Here is a 21,667-nt window from a genome sequence, read left to right on the forward strand (position 1 = left end):
GAGTTAGACTGGTATACTTATACCTGTCTAAATTCACACCCTGGCTCATATTGGTGTAACGTTCCCATGTAGACAAGTGACTCGCTGCTTTGGATCAGGATTTTGGGGCCATATGGTCTTCCCTCTAAAATGTTCTCTGACTTGTAATCCCCTTGTATTTTAAATTCAGATCTGGATCTGAATACTGCTTTTCAGGCTCGTCTCTAAAGGACGGGTAGACAGATTCATAGACAGACAGACTTGTAGATAAATGGATGTGCATAGCCATAGGGATGGATAGATGGTGTGCCCCGGGGGTGGATGGGTAGATAGATACTTTGCAGATGGGTGGAAGGGTGTGCACGGGGGAGTGGGGAGAGAGATAACTGGGATTCTCCAACCAGGTATCATCAGCAGGGCAGCATCCAGGGGAGATTGCTGCCTTCTGTGCCATTACTCACTGAAAGCCCCCTGCGTGAATAAAAAGCTCTTGTATGTGTGTTTCGTGGGGGAAGAGGACCTCTGCTGGGCAACCCTGAGAAAATCCCTTTCTGATTGAAATGCTCCCCGTCTCCTGTGAGGCGCCCAGGTGTGATACCTGCAGGGGGCGCCAACATCTCACATTTCTTCTCCATCCCACTTGGGGCTTGTGGCTGTGGGTTATCAGAGGGGCGGGTGGGTGGGGGAAGTAAAGTGCTCACTCAGCAATTCACGGCTCACCAACGGGCCGCGATCTCTGGGCTGGCAGCCCAGGGTGAAATGCAGGTGGCGGGGGGCGGGGGGCGAGGGGGGGACAGGATGTTGAATGGCTCCGAGCGCCTGTTGGTCTGTGCGGAATGCGACTGGGACCCTACAGCCGATCCGAGAAGTGGGACGGCCGGGGGTAAGGGGGGAGTTAGGTGCATGACACGTGTAGCCGCGACGTTATTCCGCTGGAGATGAGCTAGTCGGGAACCCCCAACTCTCCCCGAGCAAGACGCAGGCGCTCCCGCCCGGGTTGGAGGGGCGGGAGCCGGGCAGCCCCCGGAGGCGGAGTGCTTGAGGGATGCTGAAGATGTGTAGAGTCCGGATGAGAGCCAGAATGATCCTCCAGAGCACGGCACAGCTGGGCTTCCCCTCGACGCTCTTAAATCGACCCCAGGACCTAAGCAGCCTCTGCAGGGGCCCGTTTTGGGTGGCCCCTGTACTTTGAACCCTCTGGGGTCTTTCCCCGTCCACCCCAGGGACCCCAGAGTGCGCTTTTCCCGTGGGCACTTGGTGCCTGCGCCCCAGGAAACGCTCGTGGGACTCAGCCCAAGTGATCCGCCGCTCTCCCCTCTCCCGGCGCGTCAGGGGGATTGGGGGGGGGTGTCCCTGGCATGGATCATGTGTCCTATGCGGGCAGTGCGGGGGGGGGACCCGCAGCTTAGGTGGGCGTGGAGGGGTGGGGGGTGGGCGAGCAGTTTATTACGTGATATGAACTCTTCCAGAAATCTAAATTACAGATGTGGCTGGTCTGCAAGGAGACTGAGTGCTCAGTATGCGGGAAATGAGATTTTCTTTAATCCGTTATCTGTGTCCATCCTGTACCCTGCTCTCTCTTTTACATCTACAGCATCTATCTAACTATATGTCCTTTCCACTGCCCCCTCGCCTTTGCAGCCATCCATCTATCCATCTATCCCTATATACCCCCTCTATCTATCTATCTATCTATCTATCTATCTATCTATCTATCTATCTATCTATCTATCCCCATACACACCCCAATATCTATCTATCTATCTATCTATCTATCTATCTATCTATCTATCTATCTATCTATCTATCCCCATACACACCCCAATATCTATCTATCTATCTATCTATCTATCTATCTATCTATCTATCTATCTATCTATCTATCTATCTATCTATCCCCATACACACTCCAATATCTATCTATCTATCTATCTATCTATCTATCTATCTATCTATCTATCTATCTATCCCCATACACACCCCAATATCTATCTATCTATCTATCTATCTATCTATCTATCTATCTATCTATCTATCTATCTATCCTTTATTCTGCTCCCTCCCCATCCTTTACTCGTCTCTCTCGCTCTCTCTCTCAGAGCTGCTCCCCCCCCCCACATCTCTCTCCTTTGCAATGGAAAAGGGGGTTAACATTAAAAAGAAGTCTCTCTGCCCCTGGAAGTGTGTCTATGTTTGACATAAAAGCGAGGTTGGAGGTTTGGGTTTCATTATAAACAAAGACAGGCGGCAGCCGCGGAGTGAGACTCCCCCGGAATGTGCCGGGCTTTTGATGCCACCGGCGGATGACCCCCCCCCCCAGTCCTTTCTGGGACTCAGCCAGAAAAGAGGTCCTACCCCCGGGGTAGCAGGCATCCCTGGGATGCCGCGCCGGGCCCTCTGATATCTGAACGCTGCTGCGATCCGAAAGGACAGAGCTCCTGCTAACCGGCTCGGACGAGGAGGCTGCGAGAAATTCCAGCTTCTGCTGATCAGGAGAAATGGAGGGGGGGGGGGGGGGAGGCAAGGAATGGGGTGGTTCAAAACACCCAGCTGGGACAAAGGCAACCAGAAAAGCACCCGTCTGGGGACAGGGAGGCGAGGGGCTTGAAGGGGTTTCCAGCCTATACAGGGTTTACAGTTTGGTTCAGTATCTTTCACCCCCACACACACACACACTATACAAATTGTACAGCAGCACCACTGGGCATAAGGGGCGGGGGTTGAACTGAGGGGGATGGGACAGGAGGGTTTAAATAGGAGGTGCTGGCCTGGGGGGGGGGGCGGCGTTGGGATGGGGATGCTGGAATAGAGGGGCGGGGGAGGCGCGGTTGTGATGGGGCGGGGCTGACTGACCCAATGCACCGCCGCCCTTCCGCCGTTTTGCGGATTCACCTTATTCCAGCACCCAGCGGATAGTCAGCGGGGCACAGACACCCCCTCGCCCCGCTTCCCCCCGCACGTGTTCATAGCCACAGCACCCAGAGCGGCCTCTTTCGTGCCGAGGTGCCTCTGGTCATCCTCTGTCTCTGTCTCGCCAGTGTCACTCTCTCTTGGCAATATTCCCGTGGCTGCCTCCGATCCCCTTCCCTTTCTGGGCTTATTATTCAGACCGGGGGGAGGGGGGCGGTCATTATTGTCCTGGAGGCTGGGGATCAAAGACTGCGGTTAGCGACCGCTGGGTCGGATATCGCCTGGAAGCAACTATGGGACCTCTCTGAGCTTCCATTGTGACCCGCCGTTTGCTCCGGTGTGTGTGTGTGTGTGTGTGTGTGTGCCACCCTTACCTCTTCCCCCACCCCCAACGAGATCGATTCTATCTTAGCGATTCTTTGAAAACGGAGCGAACGTTTAAATCACATTTTGGAGTGAAATGAAAACTGCCCCTCCCCCCTTTTCTTGGCTCCCTAGAGCGATGCTTTCATTTTCCTTTCAATTCCAGGACCTGCTAAACCGAGAGCCACTTGGCAGCTGTGAGGGAGTTTTTGTGTGAAATAATAATAATAATAATAATAATAATAATAATAATAATAATTAATAATGACAAACACGCAGAAGTACAATAGACTGGAGTGATTTGGGGGGAAGTAATTTAGAACAAGACTTCCAATAACTTTTTATGACCTGATGCCCCAGTTTTAGCCCCAGACCAATAACAGGTATAACAGCCCCCATCCGGCAGATTTCCTCAAGCTGTGGAGAGAGACACATTTAGGGAGGACATTTGGGATAACGTTGTTGTTGTTTTTTTAAGTCTGCGGGCTGGAGTCCTGGCGGGGGCCATGTTTTATCTTCCATCCCTTTCCCCTGTACGTATATATACATATATAAATATCTGAACTTAAACATCTATATCCATGTCTGTACACACACACACACACACCTCTGTGCATTATACACCTAGAGACAGGATTTCTTGTGTATATGTGTGTGCCCACATCTGTACCTATATACCTCTAGATCCAAGATTTTGGCTGTGTCTCCACCTTCCAGATCTGTTCCTTATCCATCTGGATCCAGTATGTAGTGTGGGTATACACACATCTACATTACAACAATTTCTTTCCTGAAGCAGGAAACAAAAATGATGAACAAATCCTGAACTCCTAATGAACTCATTGAAAGTCTGAAGGATTTTGCCCTATTGCAAGAGATTCTTTGCTGCTCCCAAGGACTAGAAAACTTGACACTACAGATGTTTTGGAGGAGAATCAGGACAATTTGCTGGTGTGGTGTTTATGACGAAATCAAACACTATCTCGGTCTTTTCTATTCTGACAGCAACTAGCCTTCCAAAGAATGCAGGTTGCTCTTTGGTTTATACCTATCTAACCCAGATGCTCCGAGTATTTCCCACTGTTGACAGCCTTTTTCTTCAAAGGGGTGTCTTCGGTGATCTATCCATTAGGATAAAAAATGAGCTCTCATCCTCCCACATTTGTTTTGGGAAGGGGAAAAATATTTAAACAACCGCATCTCCATGAAATGGGGGGAAGTGGGAGCGGAAGGCAGAGCCTCCTGCTTTCTGAAAAGATTGAGTTATTCTGTTCCAAGAATTCGGTGAAGGACAGTTTCAGTTTCAGATATATATGCATATATATACATATACACACAAAGATTTATATTATATTATATTATATTATATTATATTATATTATATTATATTATATTCACCCTTACATTTTATTTTACCCATAAATCATTCCCTTAATAACAATAATAATTAATAAAGCCTTATTTTCCACAAAATGTAATTATCCCACTTTTATAGGAAATGAGGCTATATCCCTCTCACTGCTGATATATCTCACTAGATATATCAGCAGCAATGAAAGGGATATAGCCTCATTTCCTATAAAAGTGGGAGTGTGTGTGTGTGTGTGTGTGTGTGTGTGTGTGTGTGTGTGTGATTGAGTTTGTTCAAGTTATAAACCCCAACCTTTCCTCAGGAGGGAAACAGTGAGAGAAATAGAAAAGACCCAGACACATTTAGCTGATAAAATAATTTATAATTTTATCAAATCTCTTACATTAAGGGGGGCTGGGTGTTTTCTGTTTTCTCTCCTTATTTCCCTCCTGAGAGGCGGTTGGGGTTTATCATTTGAACAAACTCAATGACTTCTTAAAATCGATCAATAGCCATGGAATAACAATCAGGCATCCAGAACAGTCTCACTATTTTTTAATTTGTAGCCAGTTCGGCACGTGTTGATAAACATTCTTTAAAGAAGACACCCTGTCTGCCGCATTTCCCCTGCAGCAGATAGCTGTGGTTCTTTGGGCCATGTTCCTTTAAACATCCCTTTGCCTTTTTATTTACAATAAACACATTTTTGCTAATGAAACCCTCGCCCACTTGCAATTTCCACCCCCTCCCTTCCCCAAACTCCATAAAGCCCCTTCTTTGCATATCTGAGCCCTGTTCTGTTGAGCTGGGTTCCCCTGAGGTCAAAGGGTCACTCTGGGGGCAGCAGGGTCATTGTATAGCCATCATGGGTCAATAAGCAACTGGTCAGGCTCTCAATCCACATCAGGCCTTGAAGAGGACTGGGAAATGGGAGAATCCATTCATAATAATAATAACCTTGTCAATCAATAACAGGCATGAGAAATACTTTGTAAAAGGTAAAAAAAAAAAAAAAACTTTCCTTTTCGAAGTTTGACAACATTAAACTTTGCACAGAATGTTATCTCCAGCACAGTTTTTAAAATGCTTCCCAACCGCCTATTTTTGCTGCTATAATAGAATTTCACCCAAAAGAATAGATTAAAAAAAGATTAGGGGGAAATAATTGGAGAGATGATTTTTCAGTGTGATTTACACAAGAAAGGAATTATATATAGAGAAAATATTCTTCAAGGGGAGAAGGCAATATGGACAATCTTTCCTTTGCAAAAATATGTATTTATTAAAAATAATTAAATATGTGCTTTATGCCTTAGCATGCCCTTTTAATTTTACATATATTTTGTTTTGATTTTGTAGTACAATTTTAATTGCAAGCAATAGTTTATAGTATAATCTTGTACTAGGAGCAAAAATGTAGCAGTCCAACATTCTTTTAATCATAAATTAATAAGCAAAATAAAATACTAGAATCAAGTCAATGATTGAAAGGAAATTGGAGACTTTTATGAGATTTTTTCCTTCTAATCTTTGTGGACCAGATTGAAGAAACACAAACTAGGATTTCTCCAGATGAAGTTTGTTAGAGAGAGAAAGGTCTGTTTTTATCATTTAATAACCTGCAAACTTTTTTTTTTATAAAATGAATGTTTCTGTCTAAAAGGTGCAGAGGCATGAATTAAAAAAAAAAACAGGAAGAGAAACAATTAAATCACAGTGTAATATGGAAAACCTCAAAGGCAGATAGAAAAACGATGCAAATTCTCTTCTGGCTTGAAGATTGATGCATGAAATCTTCTTGGGAATCTACAAACTCATTTTTCTTGTCTCTCTATTTTAGAGGTTTGCTATTCTTTGAAAAAATACCGTTCTTTCCATTGGCATCAAGAATAATGTTCAAAGGCATTGGGGGAAAAACAGGAGTTAAAAATGAAGGGAAAATTGAAAGTTCCCCCTTCGAAATTCTCATTCCTTGCTTCAAACGAGCAGAAATTAACAAACATTTCCACCATGTTTCTAAAAAACAAACAGAGGTTTTCTTTCCGGAAGAAGGATCTTTGTTGACACCATTAGGTTTGATCTGGTTAGGAAAACAAACAAACTTTTTTTTAAAAGTGCTAGTGTTTATTACTGTATAATTCCCTTCAGCTGTTCTCTAGGAAATGGGGTTTCTTTTAAAAAATATGGTGAATGGATATCTATTAAAAATGAGATAAAGCAGAAGGTATTAAAAGGCAGACTGGGTTGTTTTAATTTACTTCCATGGATGATGCATTTTTTAATTCACAGAGCTTCCCTCTCCCTCAAATCACTAAAACATGCCAATGAACTATGAAGACAAATTAAACTCAAAAGATATATTTCTGGTAAGAATATAATTGCATATTCTAAACCATGAACTGTATTGATTAACTCCTTCACTAATAGGTTTGAACATATCAAATCTAAACAAGAAGAGGACCTGGTTAGCGAAACACAGCTATGGTTCTATTATTTGTAGCTGTTTATGTCTAAGGTCTTGGTTTTTACTCCAAGCAAGGTTTTTAATGTGTTTAGAATGGCACCATTTGGTCTGAGGCAATCTGTTTCTCTGGTTAGGCCTTTTCCCTCCTTTCAATCCAGCAGTTTTGATTCTATTACCCAATCTTTATATTTCCCCCCTTGTCTTGAAACACTGTTCTCCAAGCAAGGATTAGGGGATAGATAATAATAAATAATGTGACCTCCACAAAGTTGTGAAGCAATTCTGAGCATGTGAAGAGAGCGATTTTACAAAGTAATTATCCTTTTCCGCGGATATACACAAACAACAAAAACCCAAGCAGACTTTGCATCTTTATGATTCGCCAAGAAGAAGAAGAAGAAGAAGAAGAGAAGGTGGTGGAGGAGAGGGAGTGTTGTCTACATATTAATACCTAAGACAAAAATGTTGTGGTAGCTCCCCATCCACCCCCCATAGATCCAGGATATGAGAGAGATGAGGTGGCTGAGGTGGTATCTTTTATTGGACCAACTTCTGTTGGTGAAAGAGACACGTTTTCCAGCTAGCTCCACAGAGCTCCAGTAAAAGATATTACCTTGCCCACCTCCTCTCCAAGAAAAAAAGTTATTTCAGTATTGGTCATGAGTATCACAACACAAATGTAATTACACAAGCACCTTGACACACAAACACACAACGATTACTGCTCTGGAAATAATCAGAAATACTTAACTTTAGAAGCTTGGTTCGATTAATGGGATTTATTGCACTCTTATTAAATGCTGACTTAATGCGCTTAAAGGTTCAAAACAAGGAAGATGGGTATTTTGCAGCTTGTCCTGATTAAATTGTTAAATGGACTACAAACTGTCCGCCGGGAAGAAACTTTCTGAGTAAAATAGACAGAGCCTGGGAATAATTATATTTTGGTGTAACATAAAGGGTATCTTTACTGCTGAATAAGACTTGACAGCATTTTAACAGAGTGTATGTGCAGCTGGTAGCATAAAGGTGAAAGCCTGCGAAAGGGAAGGTATTTAAAAAGTTACATGCAGTTCAAGTGTGTGTGACACTTTCATTTAGGGAAACCTTTCAAACCCACCAGATAGCATTCTGAAAAGTTCTATAGCTTCACCCAAGCAACCCACAGAATTGGCATGGATTTGAGGGTTTGAATGGTTTCTCTTAACTCACAATTTCTTCAATTTGTAAAATGTAACAGAAACTTTTTTAAAAATAGCCAGGATATGAGGTGATTTGTAGAAACATTTTCATCCAAGACAGCTTAAGTACCCGTCAGTAATAATTGCCCCAGATCCGACTATTAAGTATCTTAAATCCTGCTTTATATTCTCCGACAGTGTTTAGCATTTAGGGTTACCTGCATTAATGCTGTAGATTAATTCACACATCTTAAAAAAAATCTTAAATCAAAAATCACAGTTGCAATATTTTCCTGGACCTTCATATTTAAACAGAGGGTTATTTTCCTGTCTCCTGGGATGGTCCCCTGCTGTAGGCCTGGGTTCTATACGAAACTACTGGGTGCTGAGTACTTTTTGAGAATACACCCACTTCATGTAGGTACCTACATGGGAACCGTTGTATGAAAACCTAGCCTCGGAAATCTCTGCTGGAAAGGAATAAGGGCACGTTTTCCCTGTTTTATAGGCTCTTCGTGGACTGGTCTTGGCACTACACGATTTAGCTGCTTTACAAGATTATTTTCAGATGAAAAAAGGAAGACAAATCTCCACATTTAGGGTGAAATCCTGCCCCCACTGAAATCAATGGGAATTTTGCCATTTGAATTCAATGGAGCCGGGATTCCATCCTTAGTTTTTAACCACAGTTTGATTTTGTTTTTTTCCCCCTTGTGTCCCTGAACTTTTTATTAAGCACTGGCTCTCTTTGTAAATTGTTCACCGTATGTGATACATGCACATACACTCTCATCCAACTGTGTTCTTGCTTGCACCTGTTTTGTTGCTGTTGTTGTTTTGTTTTTAAACACATCTCCTCGGCTGGTTGGTTTGTTTAACTCCGAAGGGTGTTGAACTTGAGAGATCTGCAACTGAGTTTTCAGCTGTTCGAACACAACACAACAAAACAAAACAAAACAAAGAAACAACTTGTTTTATTTTCTCGCCCACATCCAGTTTAAATGGAGGCGGGAAGGGGGAGGGGGGAGTTCCAGTGTAAACAACACCAAGAGACATTCCAGTTTTGATCTGTGATTTAAAAACGATCATATCAGACACGTCTTGCTTTTCTATAACTTTGATTCTATTGTGTCCGGTCAGATTGAAAATTAAGCAAGAAAAGATGTTTAAGCCTGCCACAAAGTAGATTCCCTCCTCTTCTGGGATGATCGAGAAGCAAATCCCAGTGCAACTTTTTAACATTGACACCATTGACAACTCTGTTTGCAATGCTGATACCATTTTTGGGGAGCAACATTTACCGTCGATGCCAAGCTTGGCATCGACGGTATCCCCCACTCACCTACAGCCCCAACCCTTAACCGTGTATTCCTTTGCACGCCTAGGCTTTGGTGCTAGGAGCGCCATAATCTTCTTTTGCACTACTAAAGCGATCCTGTTTTATTTTGAAAATGTGCTGCACAGGGATGACAGCATTAACATATCTGAGGAGAGATTACAGAGCGGAGTCCAGATTCCGGCTGGGTGGACTCCATCTATAATTGGAATCCTTCGGAGATTTTCTTTTTTTTTTTTTTTTTTTTGGACGAGTTGTTCTGTCTATAAACCCATTTTAATAGCTGCCTTGAAGTTCACTTCATTAATTGGTGGCTGGGACTGAATGGGAGGGGGAAGGGAAGTAGAGACGTGTGTGTGTGTTTGTGTTTCTGTATGTGTGTGTTTGTAACTGTGTGCATGTGTGTGTTAGAACTATGCATGTCTGTGTGTTTATCATGCAACGCTTACAGAGCACCTCCGCATGCATACTTTTTTTTGCACTTCCGTGTCACCAACATCTGTGCATGATTTAAACCTCAACCTTCCTTCAGCTTATCCGCTCTCTCCTCTTTAGCACCGGCTTGATGGCACATGTATAAAATTTATCAGCACAAACTGGATCCTAAAAAGGGCACCAGACCGAAGCAAAAATCTCTCCTTTATTTGGTCAATCAACTGCAGCTGTAAATTTCCTTCTTCCCCAACCCCTCTCTCTCAACAGGGACAGAGAGGTGGAGGTGGTGGGTTTGCCTCTCTCGAATCCAGCAGTCTCTAGTGTCCCTTCCAAATGTGAATCTCCCCAAAACCTGGTCACATTTATTGCTTCCTGCGGAAACAGGCAAACCTACACTATCTCCCAGCTCTGCTTTATGAATCAAGATTACCGCTTGAGATCACCCTGGCCCATTGTCCTTTCCATTCATGTGCAAGGGAGTGGGTGAGAGGAGGTAGAGATTGGAAAATTCATCCCCCCCCCCCCCCACACACACACACACTCACTTTCCTCCCTTGCCCGGAATTTAGAACTATCGACACAAGGGAGGAAGGTGCTGGGGAGTTCTCTGCCGGTCTTGCAAAGCACAGTCACTTGCAATTATTTCATCTTCTTGGTTGGAATGACCCACCACCCAAATAACTGTTGCACGAGGACGAGAGAGAGCCAGCGAGCAATCCATTTTGTGTGGGCGCCCATTTCGACATAAATAAGGGCTCGGGTGACCCTAACCCTAAACATCAATAACATATAAAAGCCCTGATCCACCTAATAATGGCCAAATCCGGCTATAAATTTGTAATTCGGCGCTCAAAATGACCTAGCGGGGAGGGATGGGCTCAGGATTATGTGTATAATAATTGATCTGTGGCGATGCAACCAGCTAGGCTTCAAATATAAACGTCAAATAGTTTAGAGGAGGTTAAAATGTATGTTTGTGTACACATCAAAACACAGTATAGTGTGTATGTATATACATTTATACATTCTCACACAGAGAGAATATGTGAGTACACAGATTGTCTGTGTACATACAATATATATAGACACCACGGTGTGCTGGTGTGTACATACACATATATAACATTTTATCAGCCTCTAAAATATTGTCTGTGTATGCTTTATGGTTGTCAGTCTGTATTACCAAGGGTCAATTACTATACATATAAACACACATTATATATCAATATATATAAAACTTTATCTTCAGCTAAAATATGGTATAATTATGCTCAAAACCTGCCTCCTTATATCGCCCTAGAGATCTATTGTTATATGTAATATCTCTATGTTTTATGGCCTCTGGCCTATCATGCCAGCCCCTCAGAGCTCTTTTCTGATTTTCGAGCGAAGATCTCAACCCCCCTTTGCCGCCAGGGGAAGTTTGTTGTGTGTTGGAACTTGCCTTTTCATAGATGGACCCCTCCCTCGAAGGCCATGAAACTGTGAATTAGCCAGTTGGAAAGGGCATTATATACCAGCTCCCCATCCACACACCCCTCTCACCTCCTGCCCGTCTGGGACAGAGCCCTGCTTAACATACGGGTAGAACGGCTCTAGATTTCCGTTGAAACAAAAATACCAGAGATCTCCCTACTTATTTGCGAAGGGAAACTCCCGTCTGACTGACCTGTTTCATGCAAACGACTCTTTTTGTGATCGTCCCCGATTTTCCCCACTTCTCTCCCGCCTCCACACACACAACAACTTGCAGCAACAAGCTGCAGTATGCACTAACTGGTCCCTTTCTGTCCTCTGCGATCTTAACTATCTCCCCCCCGCCCCAAACAAAGAAGAATTTGGTGTTTGTGTTGGATGGCGGATCTATACGCACAGGAAACTCGCTGCATGTAGAAACCGGGGCTGAAATGTGGTGTTTTAACACAAGGGGACGTGAAGAATGTGACGTTTTCTTTTCTTAGCAGGGCCATTAGTTCGGTTATGTGTGTATGTTATTAAAGGCAAACCTCCCCATATTGATTTCTGCTTAAAAATAGGAGGTCTTCGGTTAGGATGTGGGGTTTTATACCGTTGTCAGTAACGGATCAGCAAAGTACATTTAAATCAGGCGAGATCAGTCCCAAATTCAAAACTATGTTGGGTTTATTTTCATTTTCCCCCCCAACACAGATACTCAGGAATGTGGCACCTCCTCCGAGGGGGTTGCTTTTAAATGAGGACAATTTGTGGTCGATCAGACATATAGCTTCACAACTTAATATAGAAATAATATTAATAATTTATTGTATTATTATTACATGACTCATACTGAACATTGAACAAAAAGCAGGGAAAGAATAAACACAACCTTTCATTTAAAGGAGGCTTTAAAGCTGGGACTTCCCTTCTCCCAAAAGTTTCCGAGGTAACTAAGCCCCCAAAATAAGTGGCCTGTGACAAAGAGTTCAAACTCCCTTACCAACCTCGATGGCGTCAGTCAAATAGCGCGAGCAGCTTTCAGGTTTAGAAAGAAATGGGTTCTGGTGGGACAATAGAGCTCAGGTTTTTTTCTTTCTCCTTTTGGGTAAGCCTGGATGGGTCAGGGTTACCAGGAGCCAGGCCATCACATGCCAAAGAAATCTTGGGATTTTAAGTTTGCCGTGAAGTGAAGCCACGTTCCAGAATCATTAATTCTTTAAACATAAGTAAATAAATCAAATCAAATCCAGAAGTTTGGAAGAAAAAGATGAGAAAAGAAGAAAAGAAGATGGGTGAGTAAAAAAAGAAAGAAAGAAAGAAAAAGAAACGCGTCTTCGCTTGTTATTAATTATTAATTATTATTATTGCTATTATTATTATTATTATCAAGGCTATCATTCAGAACAATAAATATAGTAATTGGCAATTAAGAAGCATTCTACTTCAGTTTAAATGATGAATGGTTACAGAGTCAATCCTTCTGAACTCAAAGCAGTAACATTTCATATTTTTAAAAAATAGGTTTGGCTGAAAACCTAGGAAAATTGCATTTTAAAGAAAAAGGTAAAATCTCGTAAAATAATTCTGTATAAAGAGGCTAAAATAAATACAATATAAAACTACACATAGATGCACCTATAGCTGCTAAAAAGGTGATTTCTTAACAAGGAAGACAGCATTAAAATTACCTTGAAAAAGCAGCATACATGTTTTAAAATAGTGCATCTATAAATATATGTGTGTGTTTTTAATGTTAGCATGCATAATTATAGAAATAAGCACATCTGTTTTTCCGGGCTGTGTGCATATACAAATACATTATACATATATAACATCTGCATAAAATGTAGATATAGGCACAGAGTCAAATCTGCCTCTCCCTATCTAATCCTGCAACATGCTCATGTACCGCTTGATATTTGTCTGCCTGGCAGCAGCGTGGCTGTTAAATGAAAGGGTTTTTTTTTATGAGTGTTTTACATGGGGGGGGGGGGTGAAATGTTGGGGTTTTATGACATCACATGGCTAAAGTACCCAATCAGCTTCCAGATTTGAGAAATTATTTGGTGGGGTGTTTCCTATCATATACTGTACTCCGGGAGCTTGTCTTTAAGAAAGAAGCCCAGCAAAAGGTGGGAGCTACACGGATTTGTGTGGTGCCCCCCCCCGCAAGATTCCATTTTTATTCCACCACCTCCACCTCTTTAGCTTTGTTTGCTTAGCGTCTAACTGGCATTGCCCAGCAAAAGGGGGACCTGCTGGCGGGCTTCTTTTCGGAGAGAGGTTATTTTTGAAGCGGAAGGTGGGGGGAGTCTTGGAGGCGGCAAGATGTTTGGCTTCTTTATTTTTCTTTCTCCCTCTCTGCCTTTTTTGGTTGGGGAGGGGGAAGGGGAGAAACCTAGCCCCAGCGCAGGAGGAGGAACTGGGTATTTGGAAGATGTCACGAATCATTGACGGGAGCGTTTGAAAGGGAAATCCACTGCGTTGCAGCTTCCCCCCAACACACACACCTCTTCTCCCCTTTTTTTGTGTGGGTTGGAGTTTGTGATCAAGGAGCAGGAACACAGATGCCCTTCTTCCCAATGACCCCTGGGGAAGAGACCAAGTAAATGCTCCTTGCAACATGTTCGTGACCTGCGAAGGGACCTTCGGAATGGTGCCAGCCACCATGGGTTACAATGGGGAAGCCAGGCCAGGGGAATTCCAGACTGGCTACCAAGAAATCGAAGGGATAAACCTGGGATACTTACAGATCAATGGCACCCAGATGTTTGCTTTGGCGCAGGTCCTCAGCGACCTGTTTAAGGATATCCCCAGGACCACTATCAGCAAGAAGATGGAGACCCTAAAGATCAAGAGCCGCCGCTGCGATCTCAGGGAGCTCCGGACCCTCAAAGCCATCAACTCCGTGCCCACGCGAGCGGTGAAATGCTCGCTCATCTCCAAGGCAGACCTGGAGGCGCTCTGCACCTCCTGCAAGAGCCTCAGCCCCCGGAGGAGGAAGAGGAAGAGGAGAGAGCAGCTACTGCTGCCGGGCCCCGCGGATCTCTTCGACTGCCCCCGGCAGCCGCTGCGCTCCTCATGCGGAGCCGGCCCCTACTGCACCCAGGAGCCGGGGATCTGCAGCGAGCTGGCCCCCGCGCCCCATCCCCCCGCGGCCGGGCTCTTCCAAAACTATGACAAAGCCACCCGGGGCAGGAAGGGCTACGGCCTGGGGGGCCGCGGGGGGCTCTTCGCCGGCGTGTTGAGCGCCTACCCCCGGGACCTCCAGCTGCTCCACTCGGCAGCCCGCGGGCCGCACGGAGCCGGGCAGGCGTCTCACCAGCCGGAGCCCGGCCGGCCCAAGCGGGGCTCCTGCTGCTCCAAGGGGCTCTTCCCCGAGGAGAAGGGCCAAGGGGCGGCCAGGAAAGGCCGCCTCTTCCCGGGCTCCAAGAGGCAGGGCACCTCGGCCGGCTACTCCAGCGACTCGGATTCCAGCCTGGACTTCGGGGGCTCCAGCCCGGCCACCTCCAGCGACTCGTCGGAGGAGGAGGAGGAAGAGGAGGGGGACACGTCGTGCAGCAGCGAGGAAGGCAGCTCCTCGGAGTCGGAGAGCAGCTCGCTGTGCAGCGGGGACTCGGTGCAGAGTACCCGCTACAGGCAGGCGGCTCTGCCCAGGTTCCAGCCGCTGCCCCACCCCCCCAGAGAGCCCAGCGGGGACGAGAGGCTCCCGGAGCCCCACAAAGCAGCCCTGCGCCCCGATCCCAACCTTCTGCTCCTCTCCCAGCAGCTCTGGGCCAGGACTCTGCGAGCGTCAACTTTGGAAAGTTTGAGGCCGCTTCCAGCTCTGGGAGCCGGGGCCCAGCCGCCGCCGGAGCTAGCGTGCGCAAAGCAGGAGCCCCCCTCCTCCCAGCCCTCCCCGAGCTGCAGCTACCCTGGGGGGGACCCACAACAAAAGGCGGGAGGCTGTGGGGAGACAGAGCCCTGCGCCAAAGGGAAGGATTTGCACAAAGATGCCTCGAACAATGCAGCCTCGTTAGGCCCCAGTGACCAAGCAGAGAGGCAGCTCGCTGCTTTAGCCGGGCGATCTGCTTCCCAAGAGCCAGCCCTGGGCTCAGCTCCTCCGCCCTCCGCTCAGGAATTCGCAGGGAGCCTCAGCCCGGCTCCCCAGAGGGTCTTAGGGGAGCCCAGGAGGGAGCATTTCGACAGGCTCATCAGGCAATCCAAGCTGTGGTGTTATGCAAAGGGGTTTAACGCGGATGGGAAAAGTTTGCGGCCCGGAGGGAGGACGGAGCCGTGCAAAGCGGCCGAGCTCCAATGCCCCGTCTCCAAAGGCGCACCGAGCCCGAGCCCCTTGTCCAACAAAGCTTTGAAAGGCAATGGCTCGGAAAGGAATTCCAAGCGCAGACGCCTTGCCAGAGGCGCTGAGGCAGAACGGCAACAAAACTCCGCAAAGGGGAGGCCACAAAAGACTCAGAGGAGAACTGCCCCAAAGGGGAAGGCCCATTGCAAACGCCTGGCCAGCGCCGGGCCAGCACCAGGCAGGAATTCCTTCAGCCTCATGGGCAACTTCCCCTGCACCCCTTCGCTGGTAGTGGGGGAGGATGGGGATCTGCGCCCCGCCGCCTCCCTGTGCGTAAAGAACTCCTGCGCGCTCTCCAAAACGCACCCGCTGTGGAGCTGGCAGGTGGGCGGCAGCGCCCTCCCTGTGCCCCCCAGCCTCAAATTCCGGGGCTATGGCCTAGAGGGTTTCTAAACGAGGCCGGATGAATGTTCGCCAGCCAGGTTTACATGCAACAGTTGAGGGAGGGGGCGAGGGAGATGGGAACCGGATTATTCCCAACGACCCTAGGGATCTGAAGTGCCCAACTGGAGACGCCTTGATTTTCAGGAAGGGTTGAGCACCCCAGCTTCTAACCCCCCCCGAGCGCCCTTTAAGGTGTTTGACTCCCCCAATCAAATGGACCCCCCCAAATCACGTTAGGAAACTTTGGCCACATATATCTACTGCTGGACATTTGGAGAGGGGGAGGAAAGGGATTTCAACTCTGGTTTCTGCACGATTTCTTTTTTTGGGGGGGGAGTCCACCTTTCGGGGGTTCTGTGAGAAAATAAAACACCCGCCCCCAAACCAGGTCAGCTTGAGGAATACCTCACCCCCTTTACATTCGGTGGTTTATTCCAACCAGGGTGATATGGGCTAAAATGTGCATATTGACTGGGAAGTGTTCAAGTGGTCCTGCCCTCCCTCCCCTCTCCAAGTGAAACGAGAAATGTCCCTCCCTTCCCATTCACCCCAAGTTAATTGTATATTGTCCCTTCCCACTTCCTCTGCGTTTGTGGGAGAATTTAATGCTGTCAGCCCAACACACATTAAACTGATCACATCAAAGCTTTCTCTTAAAAAAAAAAAAAAGCCGAAGCAAGAAAAGAATGGATCTAATTTCTCCTTTCCTTGATACATGCATTGGGTTAAAATAATAACAATCACATGCAGAGAGAAAGAATGATCTATCCTATAGAAGAAATACCCCCTCTTTTGCATTAATCAATCTCATACGAAAAATTGCAAGCAGCTATTTAAACTAAATAATCTACTTTATCTACCAAAGAGAAAAAAATCCCCCCCCCCCACGAAAAAGAATAGGGAGTTCTGTCTGCAAAAAGAAAACAGGCGGGTTTCAGAGGAAGTTATTGGAAACTGCTGCATGTAAATGAAAAGGAAAAAAGAGTGGTTTGCTGGATACCCTAAGTCGGATAGCCTAAAGGTAGCAGGCCTGTAAAAGCTTTATTGGCGCAAGAAATAGGAGCCAGGAGCATTAGGAATAAAGTGCAGATGGACAATTTGATCTCTATTAAGTTCCAAAGTGGAATGCGGAGAAGAATGTTGAGAGAAAGTTTCTCTTCTCTGTAAAGGAAATCTTGCAAACCAGTGTCTTTGGAACTGGCCCTTTCGACTCTTTCTGATTTGATTTCACCCCTCTCGGACATCAAAGTTCAACTGGCTCTTAAGTCTGTTCTGTTTTGGAAATGTTAGACAAATCAAAGCGAGTGTGAGCTTTTTTGCTTTTCTCCCACTCCTTTCCAGCATAAAATATTTTCAACAAACCGCGGATCTGACACAGTCTGAGACCATGCGATTCCCTCAATTTCAACACATTGGTGTGAATGTTTTAATTCCCCCCTCTATAGTGTTATAATTGACTCCAGCAGACATCCTATACACGGGGTTTTACTTCCAATAGAAAGAAAGAAAGAAAGAAAGAAAGAAAGAAAGAAAGAAAGAAAGAAAGAAAGAAAGAAAGAAAAGTTGTGGATCATTATAGAATTATAATCAAAGCAAATAGTCAAACCTGGCCACCGGTGATTTAGATTTTTAATGTCATTCCATCTTTGGTGGAAAAAATTATCCATAACAGGCCCAAAATATTTTCTCTTCAATAATTTATTTTTTTCTCTTAGGCATATTGAATTATTTTGATGCTAAAAACATTCCTCTGTGGGGGTTTTTTCTTTGTTTTGCATTTTTAATTGATTGGGTTTTTTCCTCCGTTTAAACAAAATGGGTGGGATTTCTCCTATGCCTGTGCAATAACTGTGGAAGGTTATAAAAATCTGCTGTCTGTTGTGTGAGAGAAATACCTGTTCTGTTGGAAGTCTCTCTCCCTTCTGCAGTTTGCTTTTAAACCTCTTTCTAGCAGACTAAGTCCTTGTCTCCAATGTACACACGCGTACAAAAATGGAGTCTTTTATTCTTCGCATACATACACTGCGCTGGTCGTCCTGGCTGCCCGAATAGGGGATTTGAAAAGCAAAGCCCAGGAGAGAGGGAAAGAGGCACACACCGAGAGAAATAATATTGTTTTCCTTTTAATGTCTTAAGGGGAATGCGGTTCTCCAACGCCCGCTCCAATCTGCACATTTTGCTTCTGGACTCGTAGCTGCAAGATCCAAAGCAGATTTTTAAAAATGTGTTTTCCAGGGTTTGTTTGGGGTTTTTTTTTGGGGGGGGGGGGGGGAGGAAGGGGGAGGAATTTGCAAACAGATTTGTGGCGTGTGTTAATTACAAACCATTGTTATTTATGCAAGAGCTTGGGATAATGTCAACAAAGACGCACACACAAAGAGAGAGAGAGAGAGAGATCAGTTTGAAATATTCAAAAAGTCTGCAAGAGGGGTGCATGGCTGCTGGGAATCTCAGGCTCCATTCCGAACGTGTTAGCTAGTTTTTCTTTAATTATATGCCTGGTCCTGAAGCCCTTGGACATGCAAATCTGCCAGTGAAGTGAAAAGGAGAGAGAATTTGTCTTTTTTAGCCTGGATAAACTGAGCAGAAAAGAAACACTTTGGCTATCAATGTTGCTAAAGCAACAAACACCAGTAACACAAATAACTCAGGAATATTCTCTAAGGGATATAGTCACCTCAAAAAGTGTGTGGGTATATATGTGTGTGTTTGTGTCTGTGTACATATGAAACACACAGATTGCATACACGCACTATTGTCTATGCGCACATACATACATTATCTAATGTGATGGAGGCTGTGAATACAATATAATATACCTCAAAACTTCCTCTCTTCCCCACAACACGCACGCCTTGTATACTTAAGCAACAGAGACACCCTCTTCTGTGCTAAAGAAATACGGTTTCCCCGACTCTTTGTTTACATGTTGCAAAGAAATTGATCCCAGCCAGAAACGTGAAATAATCTCCATGTTCTTTCCCAAAAGGTTTTTTTTTTTTTTTTTAAAAAGGCTTGTTGCAATGCAATACAAAAAAAATGAAAAGGAAAACCCAGCCGTAATTTGATATCGTGTGGTTTAAAAATAAATAAACACGCAAATAAATAACAAATTTAATAATAAAATAATAATAATAATAATAATAATAATAATAAAAGGAGTATATGGTGCTTTATCGAAAAGAAGCAAAACCTCCTGGATAAACGTCACGAGCGCAAAAGGCCTGGACCGATTGGGATGTTGAGAAGTGTGTTTGTATTTTGGAACAACAAATAATCAGTTTGCACCACTGGAGTCCTTTAAGGGTTAAGCTATACAAGGCTCCTTTATAATAAATTGTATAACGTCGCTTTGTTTCCAAAATGGGTGCAAAAGGAGGAAGAGCCGATTTTTTGTTATTCCATTTTGTTTTCCTAAAAGCGTTGGAACAGATAGGGGGAAAATCAATGACAATATCTTCTTTAAAAAAAAAAAAAAAAACTTTTATAAATGGCTGGCTGCCTTTTTTTATTTTATTTTTTATTTTACAAAAACGCAGTTAGTTTTAGACTCAGGAGAATCTCAGCGTGGATATGGTGGGTTGCTGCGTGATTTAAGGGTTTATTTTGGGGAGGATGGGGGCTGACTGGGTTTTCAAAGGTTGGGCCCTTTGCTCTACCTCTGCATAATTGGATATGCAGTTTGGGAGCAGAGCACAGAACAAGCTCTCGGTTTTCATTTAAATCACTTGAACTCCGCAGGAATGGAGGTGGGTTAAATTAGACTTGACCTGCTTTGCTGATCAATCCAAAAAGGGGTGGGGGTGGGGGAGTTCTGCACACAGGATTTAAAGGCACAGCTGTCCGTTTTTCCTGCAAAGGGGGGAAAAAAACCCACCACCAACTTGTCAATAATAACACACTTTCCCCCAGTCCAAGGAATTAGAGAATCGGTGTGATTTCAGAGGTGCTGAGGTGGGAAAGTTTTTCTCCTGGACATTGGTTCCATAGATAAAGTTTCTCTTTATATATAAAATGTATCCCCAGAAGGATTTGGGGGGAATTATAATCTAGGCATTTACCTCTCGTGAATTCTTACACGAATTAGTCAGAGAATTGGCCACGTCTGAAACTGCCCCCCTGCTGTGATGAGCTTTTATCCAACTTCAGAAACTGCATTTCCTCTGATTGCTTCCCCCCCCCCCTACAGTTTGAAACACATGTTTAAAAATATATCAGGGGAGGGAGGGAGTTGTCTTTTTTTCCCCAACCGTATATTGGACTTTTTCTTAACTTTATTTATTTAAAGTTGTTGTAAGTATATGACTATGAAAGAGTGCTACTCCCTGCGTGCAATATGGAATCTAGGCTGAGGAATAAATATCTTTTTACAGAGCTAAATTGTATATGGCCCTGGCTTGTGTATGTTAGGGCAGGGAGGAAGGGGAGGGGTTGATGGTGTGTTTCGCTGGTTTGTGAGTGTGTGTCTCTGTGCAGACAGAAGGTGTGTGTATATTTCTGGGTCTTTGCTTTGTTTATGGGGGTGTGTTTGTGTGCACACACTTGGAGGTGCATGCCTACAGGAGGCGTTTGTCTGTGTCAATGGGTGTACTGGATTTGTGCGCCTTTGTGTACACCGGAGGTGTAGGGATAGCCTTGGGTGTTTGCTTTGTTTGTGAGTGCATGCATATTTGTGTGTGGTGTGTGTACAAAGAGCGGTTTGTGTGTATTCTCTGCATGAGCCAGCAATTCCTTTGCTTATGTTTACCTTGTGTTTGTACGTGTTGTGTCTACATGTGCATATGACTGTGAGACGGGTGTGCATCTGTGCTTGCCTGTCGTATGTGGATGTGTGAGAGGGAGAATGGTTTTATGGGAGCTTGGGGTCTATTTGATTACTTTGTGTGTGTGTTTGTCTGGCTTGCATGGGTCTGATGGATTGTGCGCGTGAGTGCGTGGCCGTTTATGGAAGGGTTTCTCTGGACAAATGTCGCCTGAATGGAACATTTCCCCTAAACATTCCATCGCAAATCGGTAGCCACTTCCGCCTGATTTGTAGGCCAGCCACGAATACTCACAGAATCTGCTCCCCATCCAGGAATTTCTCTTGGAGGGCCAGGGGACTTGCTGCCTCCTCTGGAATGAGTGAAATCTTTTCCCCCGGAAAACCCACCAAAGAGCGAAAGATCTCGGCTCCCGAGACTAGCAGCGACAAATGTAAAAAAAAACCCATCCCACAGTAATAATAAATAATATAATAAACAATGAATCTACGAACCAAAGAAAACACAGGGCTTCTATTCTGGCAAGGGCTTCAAATAATATTGCCAATACAAACTCTGAACCTCAGATCCTGACCTGGGAAACGTCCATCCAATTCTTTTGTTTCTCAGTAGAACAGGGGTTCTGGAATCAGGCAATCGGGGGGCAGAGATCCCACAAATCTCTACGCGATCATGTATTTATTGGGATACAGCGCCACCAG

General features: G+C 44.8%; 1 protein-coding gene across 1 annotated transcript; it reads left to right on the forward strand.

Annotated features, from left to right (window-relative positions):
• Window positions 1-14,100: 14,100 nt before the first annotated feature.
• EPOP (elongin BC and polycomb repressive complex 2 associated protein) lies at window positions 14,101-16,212 on the forward strand. Its single transcript, XM_065422447.1, has one exon. The coding sequence runs from the start codon at window positions 14,101-14,103 to the stop codon at window positions 16,210-16,212; it is 2,112 nt and encodes a 703-aa protein (XP_065278519.1).
• The last annotated feature ends 5,455 nt before the right edge of the window (window positions 16,213-21,667 follow it).

The sequence above is a fragment of the Emys orbicularis genome, chromosome 25 (assembly GCF_028017835.1).
Source record: "Emys orbicularis isolate rEmyOrb1 chromosome 25, rEmyOrb1.hap1, whole genome shotgun sequence".
NCBI lineage: Eukaryota > Metazoa > Chordata > Testudines > Emydidae > Emys > Emys orbicularis.

Excerpts from the sequence above, each read along its gene's own strand:
- EPOP (XM_065422447.1), top strand. The coding sequence starts at position 14,101 with ATGTTCGTGACCTGCGAAGGGACCTTCGGAATGGTGCCAGCCACCATG.